Source organism: Bacillus rossius, chromosome 13 (assembly GCF_032445375.1).
Source record: "Bacillus rossius redtenbacheri isolate Brsri chromosome 13, Brsri_v3, whole genome shotgun sequence".
NCBI classification, from domain to species: domain Eukaryota; kingdom Metazoa; phylum Arthropoda; class Insecta; order Phasmatodea; family Bacillidae; genus Bacillus; species Bacillus rossius.
Window position 1 is genome coordinate 8,698,191 of NC_086340.1, and position 27,868 is coordinate 8,726,058.

Below are 27,868 nucleotides of genomic sequence, written 5' to 3' on the forward strand. Positions count from 1 at the left end.
ACACATCTGGTCAAACTCCCATCTTAAGTTAACATAGACCCATCAATATCATAAAACAAATGCTGTGCACTAATTCTGATCAATCTTTGTTTTTTGTTCATTTACCAGTGTGTCCACACAAATATGTAAAAAAAATTTCCCAGACTAATTTTGTCTTCCCATGATCCTAATTTTAAATTTCCGTAACTATTATTTTTTTTAATAATTTACTATTAAAGTAGAACCTTGATTAACCGGGGTAATGGGGAGGAGGAGAGAGATCAGCACGGATAAGCAAAAATCACGGATATTCAAATTTATATGTAAGGTTATACAATGCAGCAAAATTTCATAGGTAATTTATACAAAACAAATGTACAAGTGTTATTGACACTACTTTAAATTCATAGTTTTTTTAGTTTTACTCCTTTCTTGTCTCTTCCCTAATGAATTATACTTTGTGGGCTTGGTTTTCCCCCTCCAAAAAAAAAAATATGTTTACCTGGTTAACTGAATGCCCAGTTGATCAGGTCACGGATAATCAATGTTCTACTGCATGTGATTTTCTGACAGAAATAACAAAAATATAACCCTCACCATTCCCATACTGGCTTAGTATCATTAAAAAAAAAATAACAATTTTAACATAACATTGCATACACTATTTTATAATGCGTGACTATGCACTAAAACCAACCATCTGAAAAAAAATATATATATATTTCTTAAGTCTTGGTGATGGCAGGCGAGGGCATGAATTTTCCCCCTCAAATTATTATCACTTGGGAGTTTCCATGAAATTTCCAGGATTTCAAATAAATTCCCTGACTTTTCCTGGCCAATTCCAAATATCCTGACTTCTCCCTGAATTTACAGGTTGTGAACATCCTGTATAACATTACTTTTCATTGTTTAACACAGTAATAAAATCTGTAACAATGTTACATTTTCTTACTTACACAGTACATAATTATAGGTAATTTGAGGTAACAAAGTAACAAACAAGATAAAAGTTTAACGCAACAAATTATCTATATTACAACAAAAGATGCAATCTCATTGATCGTAATGGACTGTACAGTGTGCTGTTATATAATGAATAATGGTAGTAAACTGCAAAAGGATTTCAATAATAATATCACAAAAAATTAAAAACAACAGTTTGTCTCTTTGATTAGATTTATAAATATTTGAAATTTTTTTTCCTTGTCCTTTCCCTGATACTTTTTGCAATAAATATAAGCCATCGAAAACATAACAAACATCTACCACTGTGTTTATATTTAGCTCTTAAGGTGAAAAATATTCATAACATTTTGTGTACAGTAAACACTTTGTTTTCATTAAACTTCATATCCAAGTACAAAACAAAAAATATCTTATGGTGAGCATGAAGATTCATTCACAAAGAACAATATATTCTGCACTAGACCACCAAATGTATACTTTGACTATTTTAAAACTTTAGAAACTTTATAATGATTCCAGGATGCCCACTCTTCAGGCGAAAATCAAACTCCAGGGTATGTCAGAATTATACTCTCTCTCCCACCCCCCCCCCCCCTTTTTTTTTTCAAAGTAGCCTCACTACTGTTCAAGCTTTAAAACTCAAACAGTTGGTTAAAAAATACCTCATTAAGAGCAGTATTCCAAAACATTCGGGTAAGGTGGTAAGCACTACCACATTGGAATACGACCGTAACATAACTAGCGGGCAGTATTAAAGAACGTATCCAAACCGAATCCCAGTAAGGAACCAAATCGGTAACCGTTTTAATAAACGGTTCAATGGGTGAGGCTAGAAACTGGTTTCAACGCATTTTAGCAGACGTTTCGCAACAATCGATATAACTGTTACGGCCAAAATACTAGAGATAGAACCACCTTTCTAGTACTTTTAAAGTTGTGATTATTTCCTGTCAGGACCATTATTGTGTACAAAATGTATTCCAGGATAGTTTCGCTATCATAAATTTTCATTCGGCACACCAACATGCTTGGTACGTCCCCCGACGATCACAACATGACTATACACGAGTTAATGGAGCAAGACGCGGGTCTCGCCATCTTGACGAAATCAACGAAAAAGTGAGCTCTGTGCATGCCTGGAATTTGGGCAACAGATCGGCAACGGATACGACACCAAAATCCGTTCCCTAAAAATGAAGGACTGTCCTATCGTTAGAGACCCGTAAATTTCGCGGATTCATTTAGTCGCAAGCTAGAATGCAAACCTTCACACTCTCGCACTGTGTTCGTGATTGGCCAGCAGTTGTTTGGACACGCCCCGTCTACGACCGTGAGCCAACAACGCCCAGCTAGGAGAGAAGTAAGCGAATCAGCTAGTGCCAAATAACAAGGATAAAAATGTTCTGGCTAAGAAATCAACCAATGGGAAAGTAAACATGGGTCGAGCACACCTATAACTTCGAATTCTATCCTGAGGCCAGAAGAATCCAGAGAAATTTCCGGGTCTCTACCTATCGTGCACTGGGAATACAGGTAGGGTACAAGTGTGGAACATCCAAAACCTAAACCCTTATTTTTTATGTCTTGAAATACCTCAATTGAGTTCTACTTCTATCAATCATCATCGCGAGACGATGCCAGAACCACTCCGTCCCTGCTCCGCGTGGGGAAATGCGACCCTCGCGCCGCTAGGGGGGGGGAGACTCACGCTCGACGTGCGCGAACGCGCAGAAGACGCCGCGCGGGCAGTAGCCCGCCGTCTGCACGTCGTTGCACTTGGTGGACTTGTATATCTCCGGGTGGAACTGCTGCTCGGTGCGGGTGTGGCAGTAGGGGCAGCCGTCGCCTCCGTCGCAGTTGGCCGGCTCGCCCCACTCGTCCCCGTGCTTCACGCTGGGGCAGGGCGTCGACCTGCCGGCACCGGCCAACCAGACGATGCCGTGGCTCGCGAAGCTCCCGCCGTTTCAGGCGACACGTGTTAGGGGTCGTCCATTAATCACGTGATGTTTTTTTTAAGCAAATTTTTAACCCCCCCCCCCCCCTCCCCCCTAGTGTTTTGTGGTGAGGTTTCATTCAGACTACAAACCCCCCCCCCCCCCCACCCTTTAATAAATCACGTGTATTTTTTTGGTACAAAATATTTTTTTAAAAAATTTCAGAATATTATCATCTTTAAATATAGGTGTAATCTAATTTAATTCTGGAAAACTAAGCACAGTGATTGATAAAAATGTCCAGACACACGCGTTAAGGGTTGCAGGTTTATTCTCAATTGGCATAAAAATTAATAAAGGAAAGGCTTATGTGTGTGATTTACGCATGTATTCGGCGCCAAAATCACAGTCTTTACTGGCTACTGGCAAGCCGAGCCGGGCGGGGATATTGTTGCCTGGCTACGGCGAGTCAAGGTCACGCGTCGCTTTTCAGTTTAGTAGAAATCGCGCGAAAAAATAAATACACGTGATATCTCTCTACAACCCCCCCCCCTTCCCCCTTTTGGGATAATTCGTGATTTCCCCCCCCCCCCCCCCCTTTTCGAGCCTCACGTGATTAATGGACGATCCCTTACAAACCAGAGCTGGGCTGATACGGATCGGCCGAAGCCGACTCTGCCAATACTTGATTGAATCTGCACTTCTGCCGATTCACAATACACTTGGTTAATTTTCGGCCAATGTCACTGAAAAATTAAAAGTGTCTGCCATAACCTAAATATTCACTAGTCCCCTTTCCACTTTTCCTAGTACTACATACCTCCTTGTACACTGCAGTACGTAGCGATAAAAAGAGGAACTCATGCAGCTACGTCCATGGCTGTTTCTGCCTCCTCCACCAAGTCCTGCAGATGAACCTGAATTTCTTTTTTATGTTTGTTTCGGATGCACCCAGCACGATGAAGGGAATCTGGGGCGTAGGGAAGATCAAAAGCAAATATCTCACCTGTATTTGAACTTCCTGGGACTTCTCCGCTTGTCCCTGCTGTTGTGGTACTGGGGGCACGCGTACCCCTGCCTGCACAGTCTGGGAGGCCTCTTGCAGGGCTCAGTCTTGTAATTCGCCAGCACGTAACTCGTGTCTAAGCAGAGGCACGTCATCTTCGTGAGAGAGAGACACTCAAAAAAAAAAATCTGTTGCATGCAAAAATGTTTCCAAGAAAAAATAAATATTTATACCTTGCCATTTCGGGTCTTCATTCATCAAGTTACGCTCTTTATCCAAAACGTTTGGACCATTGCTAACAGCATTGGGATCAGAATCGGAATTTTCTAGTGCCTGAAAGATTAAAAAAAATTTTCCATGAAACATCTTGCAGAATTGCCTAACATTGTACGTGTTTATCAAAACAAAATTTAAAAAAAATACTAAAACAAAAATAAATTGTTTACCTTTAAAAAAAAAAATCACATTTTCACAATAATTATCAAGCATTTTAAAATGCAGTGACATTTAGTGTTAGGTCCAGTTAGTCTGTGGAGCAGTGCTGTGATAAAACCATTTGAATTTGTCACCTCCTGATACTGTGCCGTGCGTGCTGGACGTTTTGACTTACATAGAAGTCTTCTGGCAAACTAGATGGTTCAGTGATTGTAACTCCGTCTCGCTGGATGTCACACAGCTACACGTGCTTCGCAAAATACACAAGCACTCACAAACATTTAGATTACAAGATTTCTTGCACAACGTTTACAAGATTGAGTAATTAGCATATATCTTGTACAATCTTTGTCTCTTGTGTATTAATATTTTACCTCGTACGTGGGTATTTAGATCCATTTTGACTGTATATATTTGTAACTGTATTACTGTTTTGATTTTATCTGCATCTAGTTTTTTTTGTCTACTTAGGTTATATTTGCACTTGTATTTTTGTTTTAACAACCACATGTGTATACCAGTGGCGTAGTCAGGATTTGTGTATGGGGGGTGTTAAGAAGCATGGTCTCCCCCCCCCCCCCCCCCCCCGTATTAAAGCGGGGGGTCCGGAGGTCCTCCCCCGGGAAAATTTGGATTTTAAGGTGTAAAATAGTGCTATTTTAGCAGTTTTCGGTACTTAAATTTAAATATTGTATTGGAAAAATTTTATTAATTTTTAATATGAAATTTGTTTGAGTGATGAATAAGAAATTTAATTAAAGATTATATTAGGTGCTAAAGGAGGGGGCGGGGGGGGGGGGGGGTTTGAACCCCTAAACACCCCTCCCCCCCCAACCTGGCGTATACTTGTATCTACTTTTAATAAAGTTCTGTAATAGTACTCTTTTTTTACTTTCACTAACTTTTTTTTAACATTTAACTTATATTTTGACATGTCCCACACGGACAAAGACGGACGAAGACGGACGAATGAAAACCCACCTGGAGCTCCTTGACGTCGTACACGGGCGGCCTGAGGTCGTGGTTGCCGTGCGCGAAGGCGCAGTGGGGGCCATTCTTCATGCAGAACCCCCTGCTGTCCGTGTCGTGCACGCACATGCAGGTCTTGAAGTAGCGCAGGTGGTACCTGCGCTCCGTGTCGCCGGCCGTGCGGTGCAGGAACGGGCACCTGCGCAGGCGACCGGTACCCCCCGGCTCCGAACACTCGCCTTGGAAACACCGTGGGCTACTCTGGCGGGGCGGATGGGGGGGGGGGGGTGGGGGGGGGGGACATGTCCCCTCCGAAAATTGCACACATAAGTGAGAGTGATATTCGGCAGAACAGCACTCGAGGGTATTTTTTTCTTCTTCATTTCATTTTTCCTTATTTTCAAGTTTCTATGATCCTCAGAGATAAATATCTTCCATTTGAGAAGTGCTTTGTTTCCGTCTCCCAGAATCAAAGTGTATTTTCTGGCTATCTTCCCCAAGTGTGAATTCTCTTGTCCCAAAGCATTCCACACAGTTCTTCAGTCGACATTCCATTGTTAGCATTACATTGTTACCATTATCATCATTACATTACATACGATACATTCTATTTGGATATTTTTACTTCTATTCGCCAAATATATTTTACAACCCATGTACCCCCCTCCCCTGATTTTACTTACCAGAGAGGCCCATGGTGGACATGGACAAGGTGCCGAGTCACAAGCTCGGGAGCTCACAGATCTGAGCGGCATGCATAACACGAGGACCGTCGAAAACATGTGTCGTGACAGATGCGACTTTTATAAAATTTATAATGATTTACATTGCAAGTTATTTCAGTTTAAATTAATTTGTCTATTACAATTCTTTGTGGCTGTAATTTTGTAAAAAGATACTGAACAAGTCATCTCATAAAAAATTAAATAATAACAAATTAAGAACGTAAACAAATGGTAATTTCTTTATTTTATATTTTTCGAAAATGCCACTGGCTCTAATGATTTTAGCTGATCAGCAGTTTCCATATTTAAAAAAAAAGAGTAAAAAGGTACTTTTTTGTTAAGTTTACTACTGACAAATATGAATGGTACTATAAAACGGGGTGAATAGGGTCGAAAGTTTGTAACATTATATTTTGAAAAATAATGCAGGGGAAAAAAAAAATATACATTGTTCTAATGATAGTTCTAATACATAGTACTGTGTGTAATTCTTTCCCGCTATATTATGTTTCAAAATATAATGTTACAAACTTTTGATCCTGTTCGCCCCTCTGATCATATTCACCCTGTTTTCCGCTATCTATTATATATTTATAAAATATTATAAATCATAAAGCACTTTGTACATACGAGTTTGAATGCTGTAAGTGCATCAAATATAGGTACTACTTTACGTTTTATGATTGGAGTATGATTTGTAAACAAATGCATATATGTTTACGTCAGCTGAATTTGACAGCTCAGTTGGTGAAATGTCAGTGAAATTTTTTACACCTAGACCATTTCCCTCTTATCCCTGTCCAACTAAATCAACCTAGCACGATAACACGCATATACATGTTAAACTACAAATACTCATCAAACCACATATAACACAAAACTTTTCCCCAACAATACAAAGTTTGCACTGTCATCATTTTCATCAATGCTTTGCTATCAACACTGTCAGTCTGTATCCTAACCTCAATATTTGATCAAAGGTTAAACAATACAGCACTGATTGTAACCGGTTGAAGGATGATAGGCATGCTACTATGCTTTAAACCATAAAATTAATACACAGATGTTGCATTTGACTGTTATCTTACGAAACAGATGGTTTTCAATTAAAACAATTTTTGATTATAATACAGACTGGTATCAAGACATAAAATGATCCTACTAGTATTAAAAATTAATGATCCGGTTTGGTAACTAACAACTGGTCAGTTTCTCTGTGTTTTCCAGGTTTTGAAGACACCTTTTACATTTCCCCGAGTTCTCCCTGTCCGTGGGAACCTTGATTAGTCCGTGCTCCACCGAAGTACAACTGCTGCTAGCGGTGTCACACAAACCCACTCCTAAACTCTGACTCTCCTAGCAGCTGTCTGGTCATTCGCCTCCTCCAGGTTTGTCTCTCGACGACGGGTGGGAAAACATAGTGGACGTCGCCGTGTTTCCCTGGGGTGGCACCGTAAACCCCCCCCCCAACGGAACCCTTTCATTCTGCCAGCACTCCATTCCCTTCTCATCAACCTTCATAGTCTCTGATGAACCCAATGGTGACTGCAGTCATCTCTTTATCACATTGCGTACATTTTCACATAAATAAAATAATAAGGAGTTTTTAAGGGCTCAAATTACTTCAGGTATATACATGAATACGAATATATTTATTGTTTACGTGCAGTTCACTATATCAAACTATTATTGCTATTTGATAATTAAATTAATGAAAATTTATCATCTTCACCATTACCAAAAAGAAAAGCAGGCACAAAGAGTATGCTAGGAGATAACAGCAGCGTTAAAAATTTTAAAAAGTGAAAGTGCGAAACATTGCTTTGCGGTCAGAGTCCGAAACAAAATAATAAACATCATTCACAACACAATGTGTTTTTTGTAAGATCTATTTAGGGGCTTTAAGCAATCAAAATTAAGAACTTTTTAAGGAAATTAAGGAGGCATACGAATCCTGTATCACTCAATGAAGGGGAGACGGACCCTGACGGGACCAGGCCGGAGGGTAAAAGAAGGCGTACTCCACGTTGGTCAGACCAATGCCGGCGGATGCGGCGACGGTATGGGACCTACACCTAGGGACAGAGATAAGGGAGCTGAAGAAAGTGCGGTGCCGAGCAGCGAGATGAATCATGTGTGCAGAAAGAGAAGGAAGGGGCAAGGAGGCCACATGCCATCGGAGACGATTAGGGTGCTGGGGTCGGAAACGTTACAGGAGAGGAGGAGGAGGGTACAACGATCGGTAAGGCTGTTGACGGCGATAAAGTTGGAGAAAGCTGGAAACTAGAGGGCACAAAGGTAGGTACGGAGCAAATGAACACGGACTGAGAAAATAAAAAAATACTCATTCCTGGTGAAGACGGAGGGAGTGAAATAGGCTTGAGGGCGGGGGGGAGTGAAACCAGGGGAAGAGTCCTTGCCACCGAGTGGAACACCCATTGCAAGTGAAAATTTCACTCCATCAAAATCAAATCAATGACATACAGATGCAGTATAACTTCTCATTTAATGCCAAATCCTCTTTATTCAGCTTTTCAGACCACTTGCTTGTGAGCTCCCACTAATACTTTATCCGTTCACAGTCAAGCCTTTGTACTCTTTCCCTTCCCTGTATTTTAAAACATTATTTCTTAGTCCTTTGACAAGTTTAACAACTAATTGGTTTCACTGTTCATGCTCCACTTAAGTTCATAAAGGCACAGAAATTTGATGATTAATTTACTCTACGTACTACCGGCAAAGTTACACATATACGCATAAGCAGGTTCCAAGCCACCCATAGACTGTTCTCAACCCGCCAGTAATTTTCATGGTATTCCACATTAATTTGTTTTATCCTCTTGATAAGATATTTGTGTCTTGTACTCTTTTAAAGAAAATTTTATTACATTTTAAAATTTATGGATGGTAAAAACTTATATAATTTTTATTATTAATTTAAGTAGCTACATTAACTGGCTGTTTGGAGTTCTTAAAACTTTTAAAAAATATGATACAAATTTGGTCAGTTCTACTTCCAAATCACGGGAGACAAAGAACAGATGATACATTCATCCACCAGCTGAATTGTTTGTTTAGTTAATTAAATTTAAATAGATGGGTGTTTACTCCCACATGCTACGCTCACACTCTAGAATCAACCTGAATCAACCTGAATTTCAAAACCAAAATTAGTAACACCTAAAACCTAAAACACATTTTTCTAATTTATTTAAAAAAAAAAATTTTTTCGGAAAAGTTATTTACATTGAAACTAACATTTTTTAGATGTCTTTGTAGCTAATGAAATATTGGGTCAAGTCTTGCTTACAATAACAGATTTCTGATTGGTTGAGAAAAACAGAGGTGAAATTAATGACTTCATATTATTAGGGCACAGAGGTACGAAAAAAGTTTGGAAGTAATAAAAAATTGGTAGAAATGGAGGGTAATATTTTTATTATATTAAATAAGATAAATTTTGAGATAAATATTTCTCAGTCTAGTGAATTTTGCAATATTGGTATTTAATTTTGTGAAAGTGAGATATATTATTTTCTCGGTATCGTGAAGTAGAATACAGTGACACTCAGTCTAGTGTACTATGTATACCAGTAAATAAAACTAACTTGAGAAAGTTTGACATTTCAAGATGATAAACAATTGGTATTGTGAAGTAGACTACAATCCTACCCGGTCTAGTCTATTTTGCGATACCAGTAATTTATTCCTCAAAATTTACGACTTTTCCCAACTTTTATTTTTCAAAATCATGAACTTTGGTAATAAATAGAGCACATGTTATATTTCACGATACTGCCTTAAGTTGTAATGTCTAGAGACATCATTTTGTTGATAATGAAATATTGGTATCACAAAATAGACTAGAGAAAAAAAAGGGGGGGGGGAGGGAGAGATTATAGTCTAGTTTATGATACCAAAAAAACATAGTATTCAAACAATGAAATATGTGAAAAATAGTGTGTAATGATGTAAGCTATGCCATCTTGGAGACGTCATCAGTACTGTAATGGAATCACAAACAACACTACTCCCGAAATATCAACATTTGTAAAACCGTTTATAGCCAAATCATTAAGGTATCAACAAAAAAACATTCTCAAAGAAATGGCAGTGAGCCCAAGTAAAGCAAAATGCAACACAAATACCATAATCATGTGTGAGAGTACTCCAGTGCAAATTATACAATATACATCTTTCAACTTAATGCATATCTGGTTGGATTTCTTCCTTCTAAGTGAATAATTTAAAAAAACTGCAGGCATTAAGTGCACTTATTAAATTTTTGCTCTGTGAAGGCAAATAATTATTTTTAATTCAAATGAGATTTCAATAACTTTTACCACACAAGTAGTTTTAAATCCCACTTAGTACTATATTGTTGTATAATGTGTTGCAAACTTGCACTCTTGTAAATAAAATAAAATTAGAAATTGCATGCTGAAAAGATGCCCTAAAACATTTCTGACTACCCAAGATAAAAAATTAAATAATTTGCAATATTCACGTCAGAAATGTCTGACTATATGAATCAATTCTAACCAATTTATAAAATTTTTTGGATTAATAAAAATAACAGAACCAACTCAAACCAAGTTCCATCCCTGAAATGTTGACACCTGTAAGATCCAGATCACAAATAAAATGCTGTAACCAGCTGTTACAAAAAAAAATAACCTCTAACAATGAAAAAGGCAGAACTGTTTTCACACGAGTTCATACTAACTTAAACCAACCTGCACATACACATGGTTTTACCCTTTAATATTTACATCCTAGTTGAAAATAAATGCAGTTATGCAAACCATAATTTATTTAAAAAATCAAACAAAAAATAATTAACTTTATCGCAATGCTTGATAACCAAGTTAGTTAAAAAGGGAACTATCATATTTAATATAAAAGCAAAATTCATGTGAAAATATAATAATTGTTATGTTTATTAAATATTGAAAGTAACTCACTATTATTAGTTAATACTCAAATATATTCTAAATAGCAGGCACCTAACACAACATAAAACAAAACAAAGCACATTTTCACTTGGTGGTGTTAGAACAAAAGTGATATTACTTAACAACTACACAAAAATTTAAACTTCACTAATTGAAAAATACCTATTTACCATCAAATGTTAACGTCTGATGTGAATTCACTAGTGGGTTCAAAGTATACATCAGTTAAAAGAAAACAAGCAACTCACTCATCTCCTTCAGGGCAAACCCCAGTAGTTTCATCAAATTTTGTGCAGTAATTGTCAGCACTGTAATTAAAAGAGCCATCCCTTTTTCTAACCGGTCTCCGACGACGCTGGTTCATAAAATGCCAGTGGAAACATGTGAAAGGTCTATGTTGAGTGCATTTGTGTTGAAGAAATAATGGGCACTGCTCCACACGAAATTCCTTCAAATACCTAAAGAAAAGAACATTGAATATCAGAACAATCATGAATAAAACAGACATAATACGAAATATCTTTATCACATAACAATATATAAAGTAATATCAACGTACGAATAATGATTTGGTTTTTCCGTTTGAGCTGTCATACTTTTAGACTCCGACGGCATTTTGTGTACAAACTGTAAATACATTGCGCATGCTACAAAGCGCACGCACCTTTTTAGTACGGACACTGTGATTGGGTAGATCTTTCATCACGTGGTTTTAACTGTCACTGTCAAGGTCATATTTGTTTTTCCTTACAAAAATGTAAACAAATTGTATTATTACGTAATGTAAGAAGTGTTTTCATTTAAAAATAGATTTTTTTATAACGTCCATAGATTCAACTTGTGGCCAGGTTCCTAATCACCATCTCTTTGAAATGTAGATTTATAAAACAGCTATTTTCAAACTGTATTGTATAACAATTATATTTATGTCAAGTCAAACAATTTTAAAAGATTTTTCACAATGAAGTCCTACCATCTACCGAAAGTGGTGTTCATGGTCTGAATGGTATCCTGGGGCGTCAACTAGCATATAGAGAAGTACCTGAACGATACTCCACAGACCCAGCAAGTGGTTTCAGGGCGTGAGACGCCTTGTGGCTGGTAGGTGTAAAGTTCTTGACCCAGTAGAGGTACTCCAGGGTGTTGTAGCGGCCCAGGGCGCTATTGAAATGAGATACTGGTGTTCTCGTAAGAATGGGTTTTAATGTGCGCAGGGCACACGTGCTTCTTGACCTTGCCTGACGTGGCTCGTCACCGACAAATATTTTCACCCTCAAGTGACGAACTAGTTGGTGTTAGGAATTATTTTAACTCTGGAGGTACAAGGAGTTACAATGTCTGAAGGCGACTACAAATATAAATATCCTAAAGCACTGTGACCCTCACCCAAATGTATGACGTTGTGAATACAAAAGCTGCCTTAACACATGTCTGACTTCCTCCACTATAAGACATCCATGTCGTGGACCCATCTCCGACAGAGTGGAGGAGACGTGGCGCACATCACTCGGTCGCTTTGTGGATAATGGGATGGTTGTTTGCCTGGTACCAGCTCTGTGGAAAGAGCAGCCTCTAACTCTGAGGCAGGAGTGAACCATCTGGCCCAGTGTAACCGACCAAGGATGCAACCTCATCGGAGAAATCTGCGATGGAAAGTTACCAGACTACTCGTTGATCCACGTGTTGCAGGCTTGTGGACACGCCCCTCCGATGACCAGCATTGTCTCTCTTGTACACAAACCATTACCAGGATAGGAAAATGACTGGATAGTAAAGCATTACTCGCACGTCGATATCTAACTGGCAGGCCTTTTATTGTAAACAAAGGTTGTGTGAAGTGCCACTAAAAACACACCCACAGTGACTACATTAACCATGTACAAACGAATAAGTGATAATAAAATAACAAAAATGCTCAAGATGGTGGAAAGTCTGGCAAAAACTTCTGGCCTCATCTGTGGCCTGAATGGGATTGGAGACCAGGAGGCCAGGATACCACTCCCGCGCGCACAGAGCAGAAGTGACGTCATGAAATCAGCTGTGGCATACTGTGTATAGGGCTGGGACCTGGGCTTTGGTTAAGGGCCAAAGAGGTGCGACATCAAAGTGAAGCTAAAACTAAAAGCTATAAAACCTTAAGCTACAAGATGATATAGGCCAGACCCCAGAACACTGTAGGAATTACTAGTCTGTAACATGTATTACTTGAAAACAGTGAATGGGTGGCTGTTGCGAATGTAGTTGTGGGGTTAGATGTGGTGACAGTTGTTAGATGATAGATGACCTTACTTTGGTGTGATGAATGAAGGTGGTAGTCGATGGTAGAAAGTTGCCCGATATGTGGAGCAACAAGCGTCGGTGCTGGTCTAAAGATAGTTGCGAAGGAATTATTGGGTTTCATTTTCCTGCAAAAAAATGGTTGGATAAATACATGGTATTGTTGATTAACAAATACATTATATTAAAGGCTGACGTCGTCTGGCCGACGACCACCCCAGAGCCCGACCTGCACCCGCCAGTATACGCTCCCGCTAACGGAACACACCCCTGGCCATGGCCCACCCGAGTCAGGCGACCCGAACAGCAATTAAAGGCAAAGCCGCGGAAACCTGAGTAGACAAGAGAAGAACCGTACCCATTCCTCCTGAAACATTTAATGAGGATTTTAGCGACAATAAAATCTCTTCCAGACACACCCATTTGGAGTCTAGCGTAATGAGGTCACGCCTGGCGTGAGAGAGGCCGAGCCTCCCTCGGACGCCATGCCAGTTCGGCAGTTCAGCGCAGCTCATGGACCGGGGCGGACCTACGTCCCACGGAGAGGCAACATCCTTTGTCTACATTGAAAGTAACGTCCGGTAAATATAGTCACTAATTAACCAAACCCCTTTTATTACTTAACCTCTCCGTGAGTACCCGGTCCCTTTTTTCGGTCCAGGACCTAATCCGGCCGCATCAATTTAAAGACACCCCGCACCACACTTGGTCAACGGGGCTGCTCTTCAGCATACGGCACGGGCCGTCTCCCGCAACGTACAGAACTTTATTTAAGGTCACGCGCACGGCGCTGACCACAAACCCGCAAGGGAACTTGGACAAACTTAATTGCGGTGCGTGTTTCACCACAGTGGGCACAACACCCGCGCCGAGACATTTGCATACGGGATTGGCCGTCTCCAATCGCCCGCCCCCTAATTCAGTGTATTTTTGTATCCCGTATTTTGTACTGCTAACTTACGTTACCCGAGTAACGAGTGCCACGTAACTTGTGCGCGCACCCTTAATCCAGTGTATTTTTGTATCCCGTGTTTTGTATTGCTAACTTACGTTACCCGAGTAACGAGTGCCACGTAACCTGTACGCGCCCCCTTAATTCAGTGTATTTTGTGTCCCGCCTTTGTGTTACGAAATTACGTTACCTGCGTACCCAGTGAGACGTCTGAGACATAACAGCATCCGAGGCCACGTAACGCGGAACACAAACAATACGGCGCCACGGAATAACAAGTAAAACCCCCCGGGTACCTCTGTAGAGTGTTGTATTGTGTACGACTCGCTCCTCTGAATAAAAGGTACGACACCGCCACCTCAACTCCACGTCTCTTATTTAAAATCATCTCACGCAACACCGCCGCCGGCCCTAGTGGGCCACGCAGGGGCACATACATCCACGACCCCAAATTCACGACTAGAAACGAGCTAGTCTGGCGCCCACCCGGACAACACAGATCAAGAACCGCCTTTTCCCACTAGGAGCCACACCGGGACTCGAGCCCGAGACCCCGGACGACGGCAAGGCCACTTAAAAACAGTTTTAAATTGTAATACAAGAAAGAATTCTGGTTGATTGTCACTTGGGCTCAGATTTTCAGGCATAGTCGCCAAGTGAATAATATTCTTTTAATTTTGAAAGACATATAAAGGTGGTGTTGTGATTGACAATTAAGTAGTACTTAAAGAATTATAAAACAAAATTTTAGAACTACATCTAGCGGACGAATATACACATAGCATCGGCGGAGAAACACCACGCGAGCTTTTTCTACGCATATAACTCGAGGTCGTTCTCCTCGCTGCACTTACTTACACTGCCACCGCGTTCGTGGAACGCACACGCTATAGAAGTGGGCGTCGAGGTAGCACGTCATGTGCAACAGAGGAGCACCGACGGTTGGCGTAAATTTAATATCCACTAGTGGGGTGTCAGAATACTGTCTGAAGATATTGTCAGTAATAACATAGTGTTTAAACTAATTATAAGTCATGTTTGACCATCAGTGAGGATAATTTATTTAAATAAAAATAAAATACAAATCTCATGTAGATACACTTAATTTAGTTTATGAGTCCAAGTTGATCCAAGTTTATTAGTTATGCGCATTCCAATGTGAAACTGTAATTTATAGTGCAAACGTTGCCATTACATATTTGGTTATCTACGGTTTTATCACATAAAAACGTTTTAAATAATTAACACAATAAAGTGACAAATAATGGTTTGTCAATAACAAGATTATTGTAACAATTATCTCCACTATTTTGGCAATATAATTTATTTGGGTTACTTTGATTTCATTTTTTTTTGTCATTCGGGACTCTAATAATGACCTTGTATCTGATTATCATGGTAATAAGACGATTTGGTGTTCCGAGTTTATTTACCATTCAATACTGCCATCTGTAGGGAATTATTACAGAATGCACAACAACAGAAAGAATGAAGTTAACCAAGTAGTTGACTTTACGAAAACATGTTTTGAATGTGCATTGTGCGAGTTGCTAGGGGTTTATACGTATATCACTTCAAATGGGAAAATTGTTTTCTTGAAACTGTAATAAACACGGAGTTCAAAATCGAGAGCTTAGGCAAAATTTTATTATGCGCAAGAGAAACAAAATTCAGTGTTATGGCTTTGGAGCCAAGACCAGTATCCCAGCAAAAACAGTATGATTATTTACTGAAGTTTTTACTAGTCGGTGACAGTGACGTTGGAAAACAAGAAATATTAAGTGGTTTGGAAGATGGATCTTCAGAATCACCATTTTGCAGTGGAAGTGGTAAGTTTGTAATGCATAGTAGTTGGGTGTGAATGGTACTTGCTTCATACTAATGAATACGTCCTTAAATGCAAAATTTATTTCAAAAAATGTCTATTTTTTTTGTAACAAAGTAGGCTACATTTCACTTTTGTTTCTGCATAAATTCAATTCAATCAATTTAAAATAATTCTATTTGAACATTTTTATAGCCTACAAGACAACTACAATACTTCTAGATGGCAAAAGGGTAAAGCTGCAGCTATGGGACACTTCAGGGCAAGGAAGATTCTGTACCATAATCCGGTCATATTCACGAGGAGCGCAAGGCATTCTCTTGGTGTATGACATAACCAACAAATGGTCGTTCGATGGAATCGACAGATGGTTGAAAGAAGTTGAAGAGGTAAGAACGTCATTTTGCTGCAGGTGCTAAGTTACATGTAAGGTAAAAGTTTATATCACACATCCAAGTTTATCTAGTGATCCTGATGGCATGATCCTGTATATTTTGATCCTGTGGTACATGATGCTTGCGGTTTTAATTTACAGTGTCCACATTCCGGGAAGTCTTTACTTGAAAGCCTGGAAAAGTCATGGAAATTCCCCAGTTACAGTAATTTGAGGGGAAAATGTCATGCTTCAGTCTGCTGTCAGCCAAACTGTGAAATTTGTATTAGATGGTGTTTTAGTGCATAGTCATACAAAAAATACATTGGCATACGCAAGTTAATGCTAAGTGTAATCCAAAAACGAAAGTATCGAATGATAACTAGGCCATATCTGAAAATGGTGGAGGCTGGAATTTCATTATTTCTTTCAGAAAATTCCAAAATATATAAGTTATAATACAATTTAGTCAGGGAAATTATAAATTTTGGCCAGGGAACGTCAGAAAAATTTCATTATAAATATGCGAGCATACCCATTTTTAGTATGTCGAAAGATCCTGACCAGACAGACTTGACTTTCAGATTACAAGCTAATTATGTCAGGTCTTGTGGAATACTTTTTGTTGTATTCAACTAAGATCATGCATAATCCATTGTAACAACACAAGTTTTTGTTATGTGCAGCATAATTCAACGTACTTAATTTAAACAGCATCATGTACCACAGGAATAATATATAAGTACAGAATCATTTATTTATTTGATCCGTGGATCCCAGATGCAATCAAGGCTCCTGGATATAGAACATGTCAAGTCATACAATTTAAAGTATATAAGCATATGCTTTATTTGTTTACTTCAGGATGCCATCAGGATCAAGGGATAAACTTTGATACATGATACGGAGCAATTACCAAATTTTAAATTATACAGGCTGACATTTAAACTGTCACAGTTTCCTACAGAGGAAACATGGAAATGATATGGAATTTCATCAGATCAGCTGAAGTATATTGCTGGCTTTCACAGCATTGTCTAACAAACTTATTACCTAACTATTTTGGCTCTACAGGTTGAGCTGCATCAAAGTGGTAAACTGTACAGACATTTTGCTCTTCATTGATTTATCAACCCTGCAATGCAAAATGAAACTTCGGTATAATATACCATAGCATGGCTTCATCTTGAGGGCCAAGATGGTTTATACGTAGGATTAAGTCGAAAATAGTCAATGGAATTTTAGAAAAAGTCAAAGAATAAATGAATAAAAACATGGCTATAAATAAATGATTTTATACAATTCTTTGACGTACAAAATTGCAGTTTTGCACAGTTTCTCATAGAAAAACTTAACCCTTTCCTGCCTGGCGGGACTTGTGAGTACCACAATGTTTGAAGCCCCATAGAAATAGTGTGTGCATGTTTGAAACCACATGCTGCCTGTCGGGACCTCTGGGTCCCTGTATAGCTCCGCTCTGCCAGTTGTCGAAGAAGTTCGATTGACAGCCGAGAGGTTGCAGCACTAAAACGGCAGCGCTGCACCAGTCTGGAGCGCCCTTTTTTTTGTTCGTTGAGCTGGACATATGATAAATGCCTGTCAGGACTTAAAAGTCCCATCATTAAAAAATATATTAAATATAAATAAAGAAATTTGGAAAAAATTATGCTCTCCTTTTATGCCAATTTAAATATAAAAATGAAATAAAAATTACAAAATTCAATTTTTTTTACATTTGTAGGCAGGAAAGGGTTAAAGAATGCAAAATTAAAAATGAAAACATAAACCCAAAGAGAACAAGCCTAAACTTGAAACATTCCACGGGAGGATTGTTATCATGAAAAAATAATTGCACAGGCAAACACATTGGGCTAACAACAGTGAGGCAGTTTTAACAAAAACAGTAAATACAGACAGGCAGCTGTGGACAACATAGTGTTAACAGACAAACCCAACACTGATACTAAACAGCAACGGTGACAGCACAGACAGAACACAGTAGTTTCCAACGATAAAAACTTAATACTTTTTGGAAACTGATGTTCCTGTCGTCAGACAGGGTTTAAGTTCTCGTTTTTATTTTGCATTCTTGAAGTTTGTCCATGGCAAACACTGCAAAATTGCAATTGGTGGACATCCAAACAATTGTATTAAATTAAAATTCCCCATTGAAATAAGCATTTAAAGAAGATATAAATAATCACCAATTAAGACCCTTGACTCTCTATGATTTTCATTTGACTTGACCAAAAGAGAGCCTTACCAAAGATGGGCAAATCTTAGCGCTAACACAATCTAACTTGATTCATGAACAAATTACACGGACTTGCTGACAAGTGAGGATTTTAAGGGCTGCTAAAGAATCTCATATAATTCAGAAATAAGTGTTTTGTTTTATTAATTTTTATTATTATCCTGCAGAAGCTTTTTTTTTTTTTTAAATTTTTAATCTGTTTTCTTATCATGAAGCTGCGAAACGTTAGTGTCCGGGGCCAAGAGTGAAATGAGTGCAGAGGACACATTCATGAACCTACAGCATTTTATCTCTCGTATGAAGTAATCAAAAATAAATATTTATCAAACGCTAGGACGACACAAGAAATAAAATGCTGTTGTGGCCAGGCTCCCTCGTCTCTCTTTCTGTCTGTTGCCTCTGGAGTTTCCTTCGACCTCTGCGCGCAGTGGTTAGCCGTGCCAGGATGCAGGGCGTTAGCGGATGCCCTGTACGTTTGGTAGTCGTACGTGGCACCACTTAAGGTGGCATAAAAGGGCATATAGCTGGTGAGTGTGTGTAAAGGCCCGGCTGCAATCAGCATAGTTTTAAAACATTGATAGTTATAGCGATAAGCACTCTCACGACACAAGATTGGCTATTACCAACATAAACTTAGCCCTATTATGTCGTTTGTTTTGGTTGTTTCAGCCTTCGAAATCTTAATGTTGCTGTCGTTGGTAGAATGTAATTGTAATAACAGATTAAGGAATTATAAATTTAATGCAGAAATAAATATTCTCTCCTTCGGAAATTGGCCACTGATGTTTACAGCTCAACTCCATTGTGCGAACAATATAAACAAATGAAAATAATATTCAGCACATGTGTAGTCAACACATATTTTCTTATTTATTAAGTAAAGTTCCCAAATTACGACATAGTAGGATGTTAAGAGCTTCTGATTGGCTGAAAATGTATGTACTGTTTTAGTAATAACATAGTATTAAGCAAGAGTTTAACCAAGCGCAAACTCTACTTAATACTAATTCCGGGCATGTGTGAAGCTTATCACAATGTACGATTGGCGGCAGATGAAAATACACGGAGTTCAATTGTTATGGATTATACTGCGTTGTGCTTGTGAAAATCTTATGTTGATTGTGGCTGGGCTTTAAAGTATACTTACTACAGCGGGCTTTACATTAAGCATTGCGATGCCTCCAAAAGTGAGGAGCTTCAGCCAATCAAGAGAGTTGATGCTGGCAATTTGCGGTGTAAGCGTTGCACGAGAGTAGGATACTGGTGTTAATGCTTATCAACAGCACCGGAAAAGAAGAGAAACTTCCTTGCTCTTTTTAGTAAGAAGCACACAAATTGTTAAATTTAAGAAGTTTGTATGTAAATGTACTTTTACTTTTCACAACGGTACTGATTCTAATGTAAATTAATTGGGGGGCTGTTACAAAAGTTTTTCGGAAAGCAAGTTTTTTTTTGGTATTCATGTTGCAACACCCGAAAAGCCACTGGTCAAGCAGGTAGCATTGCTGCTTTGCTGGCTCCTAGCGACAATCCATTGTTCTATCGTGAAATAGCAGGTGAAATTCCTCAGGCGTGATGCGTCTCGTTGCACTGTGCTTTCGTGAAACGTGCTTAAGGTGTCTGCCTAGTCAAGGGTTTTTCCGTGTTAGCGAGGCGGGATGAATAGTGCTGTATCGCCTCTTAAGAGCAAAGCTTTGAACTGGCAAGCAGTCTTCTCGTCGTGCATAGGGTGACATGGTGTAATGCAAGTCCCTTGAGCGCTTTTAAGAATCTGTACCGGGTGGTGTTTCATACCTAAAAATTATTCTGAAAACACGTGTTTTAGCCTTTTTCCACTCTTCTAAAAATATTTTTTGAAAGTGAGATACTTAAACAGAACTCTTCATCCGCGCTCAGCGTACTCCTAAACGCTTTTATTTGTAAACGGACCCCATTCGGATATCTTGAGCAGTTTTTTTCCAATCGCTTGGTTCTTCCTGAAGCTTTGCACACTGTGTTGTGTCCAGGTGGGCGGGGACTTGAGAAATAAGATCCGTGCAGACCTGTGGAGTTTCGCTCTGGTAGTTTGGGTCCGGGAAGCTGGTTCAGAGCGGTTGCTGCGGAGTGGTCGGACGCTTGTACCCTCGCGGTAGCTCAAGTGCTGGGAAGGGGGGGGGGGGGGCATGGGCATCACAAGGATATTTTTTTTTGGGGGGGACTTTAATTGATTTAGTTGTTGAGGAATATCCATCCCCTGGAAAAAAAAAAGCAGGGGGTCCAGGGGTCCTCCCCCGGGGAAAATTTGGGGTTTGAAGGTGCAAAAAGGTGATTTTTTAGGCATTTTTCTTTCCTAAATTTTTCTAATTATATTTTGGTTGCAATATATAATTTATTTTTTATAAAAAATATTTTCAGAGAACATTTGTAAAAAACACAGTTAACATTGTATTGTTGCAGAACCCTGCCCTAAATAAATAATTTTCTTTTAAACTTCTTTTTGTATAGGTAAATATAAATAAGTCAATGTTTTTAGAGTGGTGTGTATATTATGAGACAGTATAATCAGACGTTATGGCTTTTGATATATGTTATTTTCACTTGCTATGTTTTTAAGAAGGTATTTAGTATTTTATTAGACATTTTTAATCATTACTATTTTTTATGTAATTATTCACAAAGAAGTCGCTGTTCTAGATTTTTACGTGTTTAGGCCTACTTATTCAGGTTTTTCTCAATAAGTTTAATTTGGTAAAGTAAATTGTATTATAATTGTTGTTCTTAAATTTTATTAATGTGTTGTAATATAATTATAAATCACGGGACTGTGTCTGGGCTGATGTGATGGTTAGAAAGAGAGGCATGAGAGGCCTGTAAGTGTGAGTGAGAAAGGAACAGTGCTTCCCCGCCAACCGAGATAAAGACGGTAATTCCCCCCCTGCATGGGAACCGAGCGATAACTGCTGTCTCACGGTGTGGGAGAGAGAACGAGAATGGAAGTCCCCGATTTCGATGTGAAATTGAAAAGAGACTGATCAGGGGAAGCCCTATTTCTGTGTGTACAAGATTTTTTCATGTGTTGTAACTTGTTCTGTGATTGGCTAATATCTGTAGAGTGAATGAAGCGTGCGTGTGATTGGTCGGTGAGGTCAGGTGACTTCTCCTCCCTGCGTGGAGAAGAGAGTGGCCAGACTTCACCAGTCGTCTGTCGAACGCTGGACAAGTAGGTCGCGTTCGATGGCTTCTCACTAAATTATAATTTAATGTACTAATAGATAATTTCACGTTGGTGGTCGGAGCCAGGCCGAATATTAAATCAACCTAATTTGTTTTATTTTTTTTCGGACGATGAATTAGAAATTGCGGCCACCTTCGTCGGCAGTTGGCTCGGGGCGGAATTCGTTTTCGCTGGGTGCGGTCCTCTTCGAGGTCGCACCATCTTCGTGTACTTGCAGTAAAACTTTACTGAAGGACTTCATCTACGCTATTAATTTTCGATAATTTCTCATCATGCGAGCTACCAGCAGTTTTTCGACGGGCAGATGTATGTGGACTGAATGAATAACCTCTTTTGAAAGTGTTTGGAATCGTCTGTGCAACATTCTATTTAAAAATAATAAAAACATCAAAATTTGCAATCGGCGTTGAACTGTTTTATTTTTGTATATAACGAACCGTTATAACATATCTGCTGGTGCTGTACCCACACAAAATCATTAATTTAAACAACAGGAGAAACTACGAAACTAAATATATTATTGGAGGGGACGAAATTGAAGACTTTTATTATTGGGGGGGGGGGGGGGGGAACGTGTCCCCCCCCAACCCCCCCAGTTGCGAAGCCCATGGAGTTGGGGATGTGTCTTGCCAGCACGCCCCGGGAGTCCCGAAGGTGCTCGTGGGGAACCGCCTCCACCTGGCGTTCAAGCGCCAGGTGCGCGCGCGGGAGGCGGAGACGTACGCGGCCAAGAACCACATGACGTTCTTCGAGGTGAGCCCGCTGTGCGACTTCAACATCCGCGAGAGCTTCAGCGAGCTGTCCCGGATGGCTCTGCACCGCAACGGCATGGAGCGGCTCTGGCGGTCCAACAAAGGTCAGCCTCCAGCATCCTCCTGCCGATGCTACTTTAGCTCTTTTTCCAAATAATTGACTTTTTACATCCAATTAGTAGAGACATGCAAAATTCGCTGATTCATTTCGCGATAGGCTAGCATCAAAACAACTATATTCTGCGATCGGCCCACATTTCACCCGGGAAACTGTGAGCCAATGGGAAACACTAAACCAAGAAAGTGCCGAATTACGGACAGCCTAGTTGAGACGTCTCGCGCGTCAGTAGCCAATGAACAGGTGTCATTTCCGCGAGTATTTAAAGGACTGTGGAGTCTATCCTAGAGGTCAATGAATCCGCGAATTTTGCAGGTCTCTACTGATTAGTGTAAAATGTCAGTCAGCTATTAAAATAATTTTTTTATAAAAATGCCTTATAACATTTTTTTGTCAGGATTTAAAATTGTTCTACAAAATATATAGTTTCACACTTTGAAAGAAACAACCCGGTCTTCTAGTCTTTCAGCGTTCCGACTCACCTTATATTCATACTTTGCAGTTCGTCTAGGAGTCATGCACATTTATTTAAATTAATGTCTTATCGCTTCAGACTTATCAGCACTTCAGTTAATACACAAATACGTGTCCACTATCTTAGCAATAGATTTTCTAATCTACTCTGGCTAATTAGATGAAAACAAAACCGGCTGCACTCTCTTGCGTTTTGCTTTGTACTTCAGGTACGTGGTGTTCCCCAAATATTACACTGGGCCCCATTTAGTGATTTTCCGGTAATTGTTCTCTACACTAGTTTTCATGACCATCATGCAGTTAATCCAGATGAATTGGTGTATTATTCATTGAATTAAACCTGCAACTTAATGTTCACTAGCATATTGCAGTACCAATTTTTTTAGTAAAATAATAATGAAAATTTTTTTTATGGTTTTGATCTAGAAAGGCATGAACAATGGTTTTTGTATGAAACTGAAATAGAGGGTTATTTGTAGGTGTTTTGTACGTATGAATATTTAGATAAAAAAAAAAAAAAAACTTCTAGAATGTAAATATTAAATTTTAAATAAGTTGCAGTTAAAATACTAATTTATATAATAATAGATCCTTATTTTTTCCAGCCCCTACTAATTGCCTCATGTGCAGTGCATTTCAAGAAACTTTCACTACATTTATAGTTTCAGGGCATGAGTTTTTACTGGTTATGTGTTATGTTGATCACTAGCATGAAAAATAGGGCATTCAATATTTTAAATAACTAAATAATACTTTGCAAATATTTACAAACAACAGTTATGGTATAATATATAAGTATTATGAATGTTAATAACTTTATAAAAGGACTAACTATTGCCTTGGCATGCATTGCTAAGTGGTTTGTAGGCTTCAGCAATCCTGTTTTTTTTTTTTTTTTTTTTTTTTAATAAGAATTGAAATTTGAATTGAATAATAGATTACTCATGAATATCAAATATTTTTTATCTAATTAAAACATACAGTGAAACATTTTTATGCTTTACCGGCAACCACGAAAAATCAATTAAAGAGAAAGAAATATTTATGGGACCATTATAAGAGTGGTTTAAAAGCAATAAAATATTTAAAAAAAAATTGTCTATCTATTTTCTCAAAGCAGTAAAAATTTTTAGTTGTTGATCCAACTGATTATATACAGAAAAATTAATGTTTCATCGTAATCACAGTTTAATTGTTACATAAAAAAGGATGTGTATGTATATATTTTGTTGCAGAAAAACAGTTATAAATTTCTCAGTTTTTATTTCAGATTTTTTTTGTGAATGAGTTCCACTTGGTGTATGTATTGGTAAACATAACTGAAAAAAATATATATAATTTGATTTGAAATGTTGAAATGGATATCGAGTTATTCACAAGTGTCGAATACTTGTAGACCCGTTAGTGGTTTGCAGTATTAATGGAATTCTCGAGCTTTTGCAGTAGGTATTTATTCCAAAATTTGGTCAACCTTTTTGTCTTGCTTTGTGGGCTGGAAAAAAAACGTTACACCTCTTCTGCCGTAGCTTTGTACGTATTTTAACGGGTAAATTATTTTTAAAAAAGTAGTAGACGTGTCCAGTGGCGTAGCCAGGATTTGCGTATGGGGGGGGGGGGGGTTGTGGTGTTAAGAAGCAGTGGGGGGGGGGGGGGAGTCCTCCCCCTGGAAATTTTTTGTATATTATTGTGTAAAATAGTGCTGTTTTTTAGAAGTTTTTACGGTACTTATATTTAAATATTGTAATAATGGCAGAAATTTTTATTAATTTTAATATGAAATTTGTTTTTGAGTGATTGGTGCCAAGGGGGAGGGGGGGGGTTTGAACCCCTATAACCCCCCTCTGGTTACGCCCCTGGATGTGTCAAGCCGTGAGCTCGCGGCGTGCCGTGACGTGAAGGGCGTGTGTGACGCTTGCGTGTGCGCGGCAGTGCTGAGCCTGCAGGAGCTGTGCTGCCGGTCGATCGTGGCGCGCACCACGGTGTACGGCATCGACCAGCTGCCGCTGCCCACCAGCATCAGGTCGCACCTGCGCTCGTACGCCATGACGTCGACCAGCGCCCAGCACCGCTATGCCCCCGGCCGCCACAAGAAGCTGAGGTTCGGGGGCGGGGCGGCAGACTCGGCCCGTACCAGCTGCGCCGGCCGCAACTCCTGCTCCGTCTCCTGAGGTCCTCCCCGAGGCCGCCTGCCGGGCCCCGCCGCCGTTCCCCGCGCCGGGAAGTGTCCCTTCAGACGCTTTACACGCAACTCCCGGGTGGCTGTCATCTTTAATCATAATGTTCTGTTCGTTCAATTCAAACTTTTACTGATCTTTCATAAGACGGATAAAATACACAAGGAATAAAGATTGCAGGCTTTACGCGGCCGTTTTCTGGGTTGTGGTCGCATCGGAAGGCGAAGATGTCGCAGACGTTTCGGGCCGACATGGCGGTCACCATCGCCGGGGAGCGGGTAAACTGCAGGTAACTGCTCCCCGATGATGGCGCCTGCGACACCGACCGAAACTTCAGCGGTATCTTCGCGTTTGAACGCGGCTTCAAACCCGGGAAGCCAAGCGACTCAAAAATATACAAGAATTCTTAAGTTATCGACAAATGCTCATTCGTGCGGTGTTACTATAAGTTTGTAACATTTGTGCAAAACCCAATCCCTTTAGATTTTTTTTTTTTAATTCGGTCATTTGGTCATGATTTACGTCATGAATTTTGACAAAAATTTGTGGATTATTTTTGTTTGGTAGTCTGAAATAGCTATTGGCCTGTCTGTTCCGCGAGGGAGTTGGCGTGTCCGAGTAGTTTCGTGTGTCTGGCAGGCAGCCACGTTCGCCCGTAGCGGCCGCCTCGGATCGTTTCTCGTCCCCACTGTTACCAAGACAGCAATTGTATCACGTTTTTTTTAACTTGCATACCTACTGTAACACCCGGTTACAACTAGTTTTACTCCAAGTCCTGAAGACCATGTACTTTTCCAATTTTTTTTTTTTACCCTATTACATAGTGTGTTAAGTGCTGAAATCAGTGACAAATTTTATTGCAAGCATTAAAAATTTTCTGTGTTTGTAATACATGTGTGTTATCAGTATCATCATTAACTTACTCTATACAGTTAATTTATTTTGATAATGTTTGTGTCATAATTGTACATACATAGGAAGCACGCTTGATCTTTATGACACATGACCTTCAATGTTCTGTACAACAAAAAATTATATTTTACACCATTGTTATTCTGATTTGTTTTTTTTTTTTGTTTTTTTTTTACCATTATATATAGTTACTAAATTTTTTATTAATACCTACTTATTGCTTGCTAACAGTTAATAAAATTAAACCTTCATATTTTTATGCTACCCGTGTATTTTTAGTTACGGTAGATAGCAGTTACAATTTGTTTTTTACATCTACCGATGGTGTGTAATATTATCTTGAAATGAGCCATGTTTTTGAATACATGATTTGGATTAAGGTTATTAGAATAGTGTAGTATTTGGATTAGTATTGGCACCATTTAAACTGTATCAGTTTCAACTTTTTTTAAATTTTATGTTGTCTTATCTAATTTTTTTTTTACAAAATGTTATATAAATATTTATAAGTATCATCCTAAATTAAATTAAATACTGTATATATATTTTTAGGATTTTTTAAAAATAAACAGTACTTTCTGTTATGACTGTACATTATATTAGCTCGTACATTAGCAATGTGAAAAGTAACACATTTGGCTGTGAACTTCACAGCAGGGCATCATAATTTATATTCTTTCTTCATTTAATTTATACTTACTATCCTACACATGAAAACTATTTCCTTTGAAAGCAATCTAAACTTGTACAAATTTTTATCACATGCATGACTCGTTGAATTATATTTGGAACAAAATCATTTTTTGAAAAGGAATGGTAGTCCTGGAAAAATTATCAAATTTCAGGAGCAGTTAAGCGCATTACACTGCTTGTGTCTGTAAGTGCCATTGTGCACTTTTTGCTTTCTTCGAAGAACACAGAGGGCTCTTTGAAGTGTTGCAAAATGTCCTGTAAAGACTGACCAAAGTAGTTGGGAGTGTTTATCATTGTTAATTTTTCAATTATTTTAAAATTATTAAATTCTGTAGGAAAAAATATTATTTTTTTGACGTGATAATGTCTTATAAATCGATTAACGCCGGCTGCACACACGAAAAAGCATGACTCATTGTCACGTTCCGCCTGAGCCGAGCATGCAAGAACCGGCCAACCACCGTGCGAGAAAATCTTCTATAATATCAAACAGGTTAAGGCGGGCTTTTTATCTAATTGTTCATGATTATATTTAAACAAATTATTTAAATTAAATTTGCAAAAACTGTAAATAATATTTGAAAATTGAAAAGTATGCAATTTTTCATCAATGTTTTCTTATGACGTTATCACGTAAAATTATTGTCTGTAAACCGACTTTACAGACAAACCCCTTTTTTATTTCTATGAGTTTCTGCTACAGTCTTCCTTTGTCTTCATTCAAACATTAATTAATCTGTAGTTGTTTAAGTTTTATTGTGTGTATTAATAATGTCCAACTAGCGTAAAACTTATATTTATAACTTAACTCTCTATATTGTGCAAATGTTTTGAAAATGTGTGGTCTGAATAAAGTTTTGGAGTGTCTGTTTTCTAAA

At 38.8% G+C, this 27,868-nt stretch overlaps 2 protein-coding genes across 2 annotated transcripts in view; one reads left to right on the forward strand and one right to left on the reverse strand.

The window, feature by feature from the left end:
• LOC134538201 (putative E3 ubiquitin-protein ligase UNKL) overlaps window positions 1–11,650 on the reverse strand; it is a 30,506-nt gene extending 18,856 nt beyond the window's left edge. Inside the window, exons 1-6 of the mRNA XM_063379295.1 lie at window positions 11,532–11,650; window positions 11,221–11,430; window positions 5,305–5,491; window positions 4,122–4,221; window positions 3,889–4,024; window positions 2,657–2,859 (exon numbers count right to left, since the gene is read on the reverse strand). Coding sequence (XP_063235365.1) covers window positions 2,657–2,859; window positions 3,889–4,024; window positions 4,122–4,221; window positions 5,305–5,491; window positions 11,221–11,430; window positions 11,532–11,611 — 916 coding nt within the window. The 5' untranslated portion in view covers window positions 11,612–11,650. The remainder of the gene's footprint in view (window positions 1–2,656; window positions 2,860–3,888; window positions 4,025–4,121; window positions 4,222–5,304; window positions 5,492–11,220; window positions 11,431–11,531) is intronic.
• A 3,797-nt stretch (window positions 11,651–15,447) lies between these two features.
• On the forward strand, window positions 15,448–27,868 carry LOC134538202 (ras-related protein Rab-40C). The gene is made up of 4 exons (XM_063379296.1): window positions 15,448–16,030; window positions 16,222–16,415; window positions 22,501–22,723; window positions 25,141–27,868. The coding sequence occupies exons 1-4, from the start codon at window positions 15,733–15,735 to the stop codon at window positions 25,377–25,379; spliced, it is 954 nt and encodes a 317-aa protein (XP_063235366.1). The 5' UTR covers window positions 15,448–15,732; the 3' UTR covers window positions 25,380–27,868.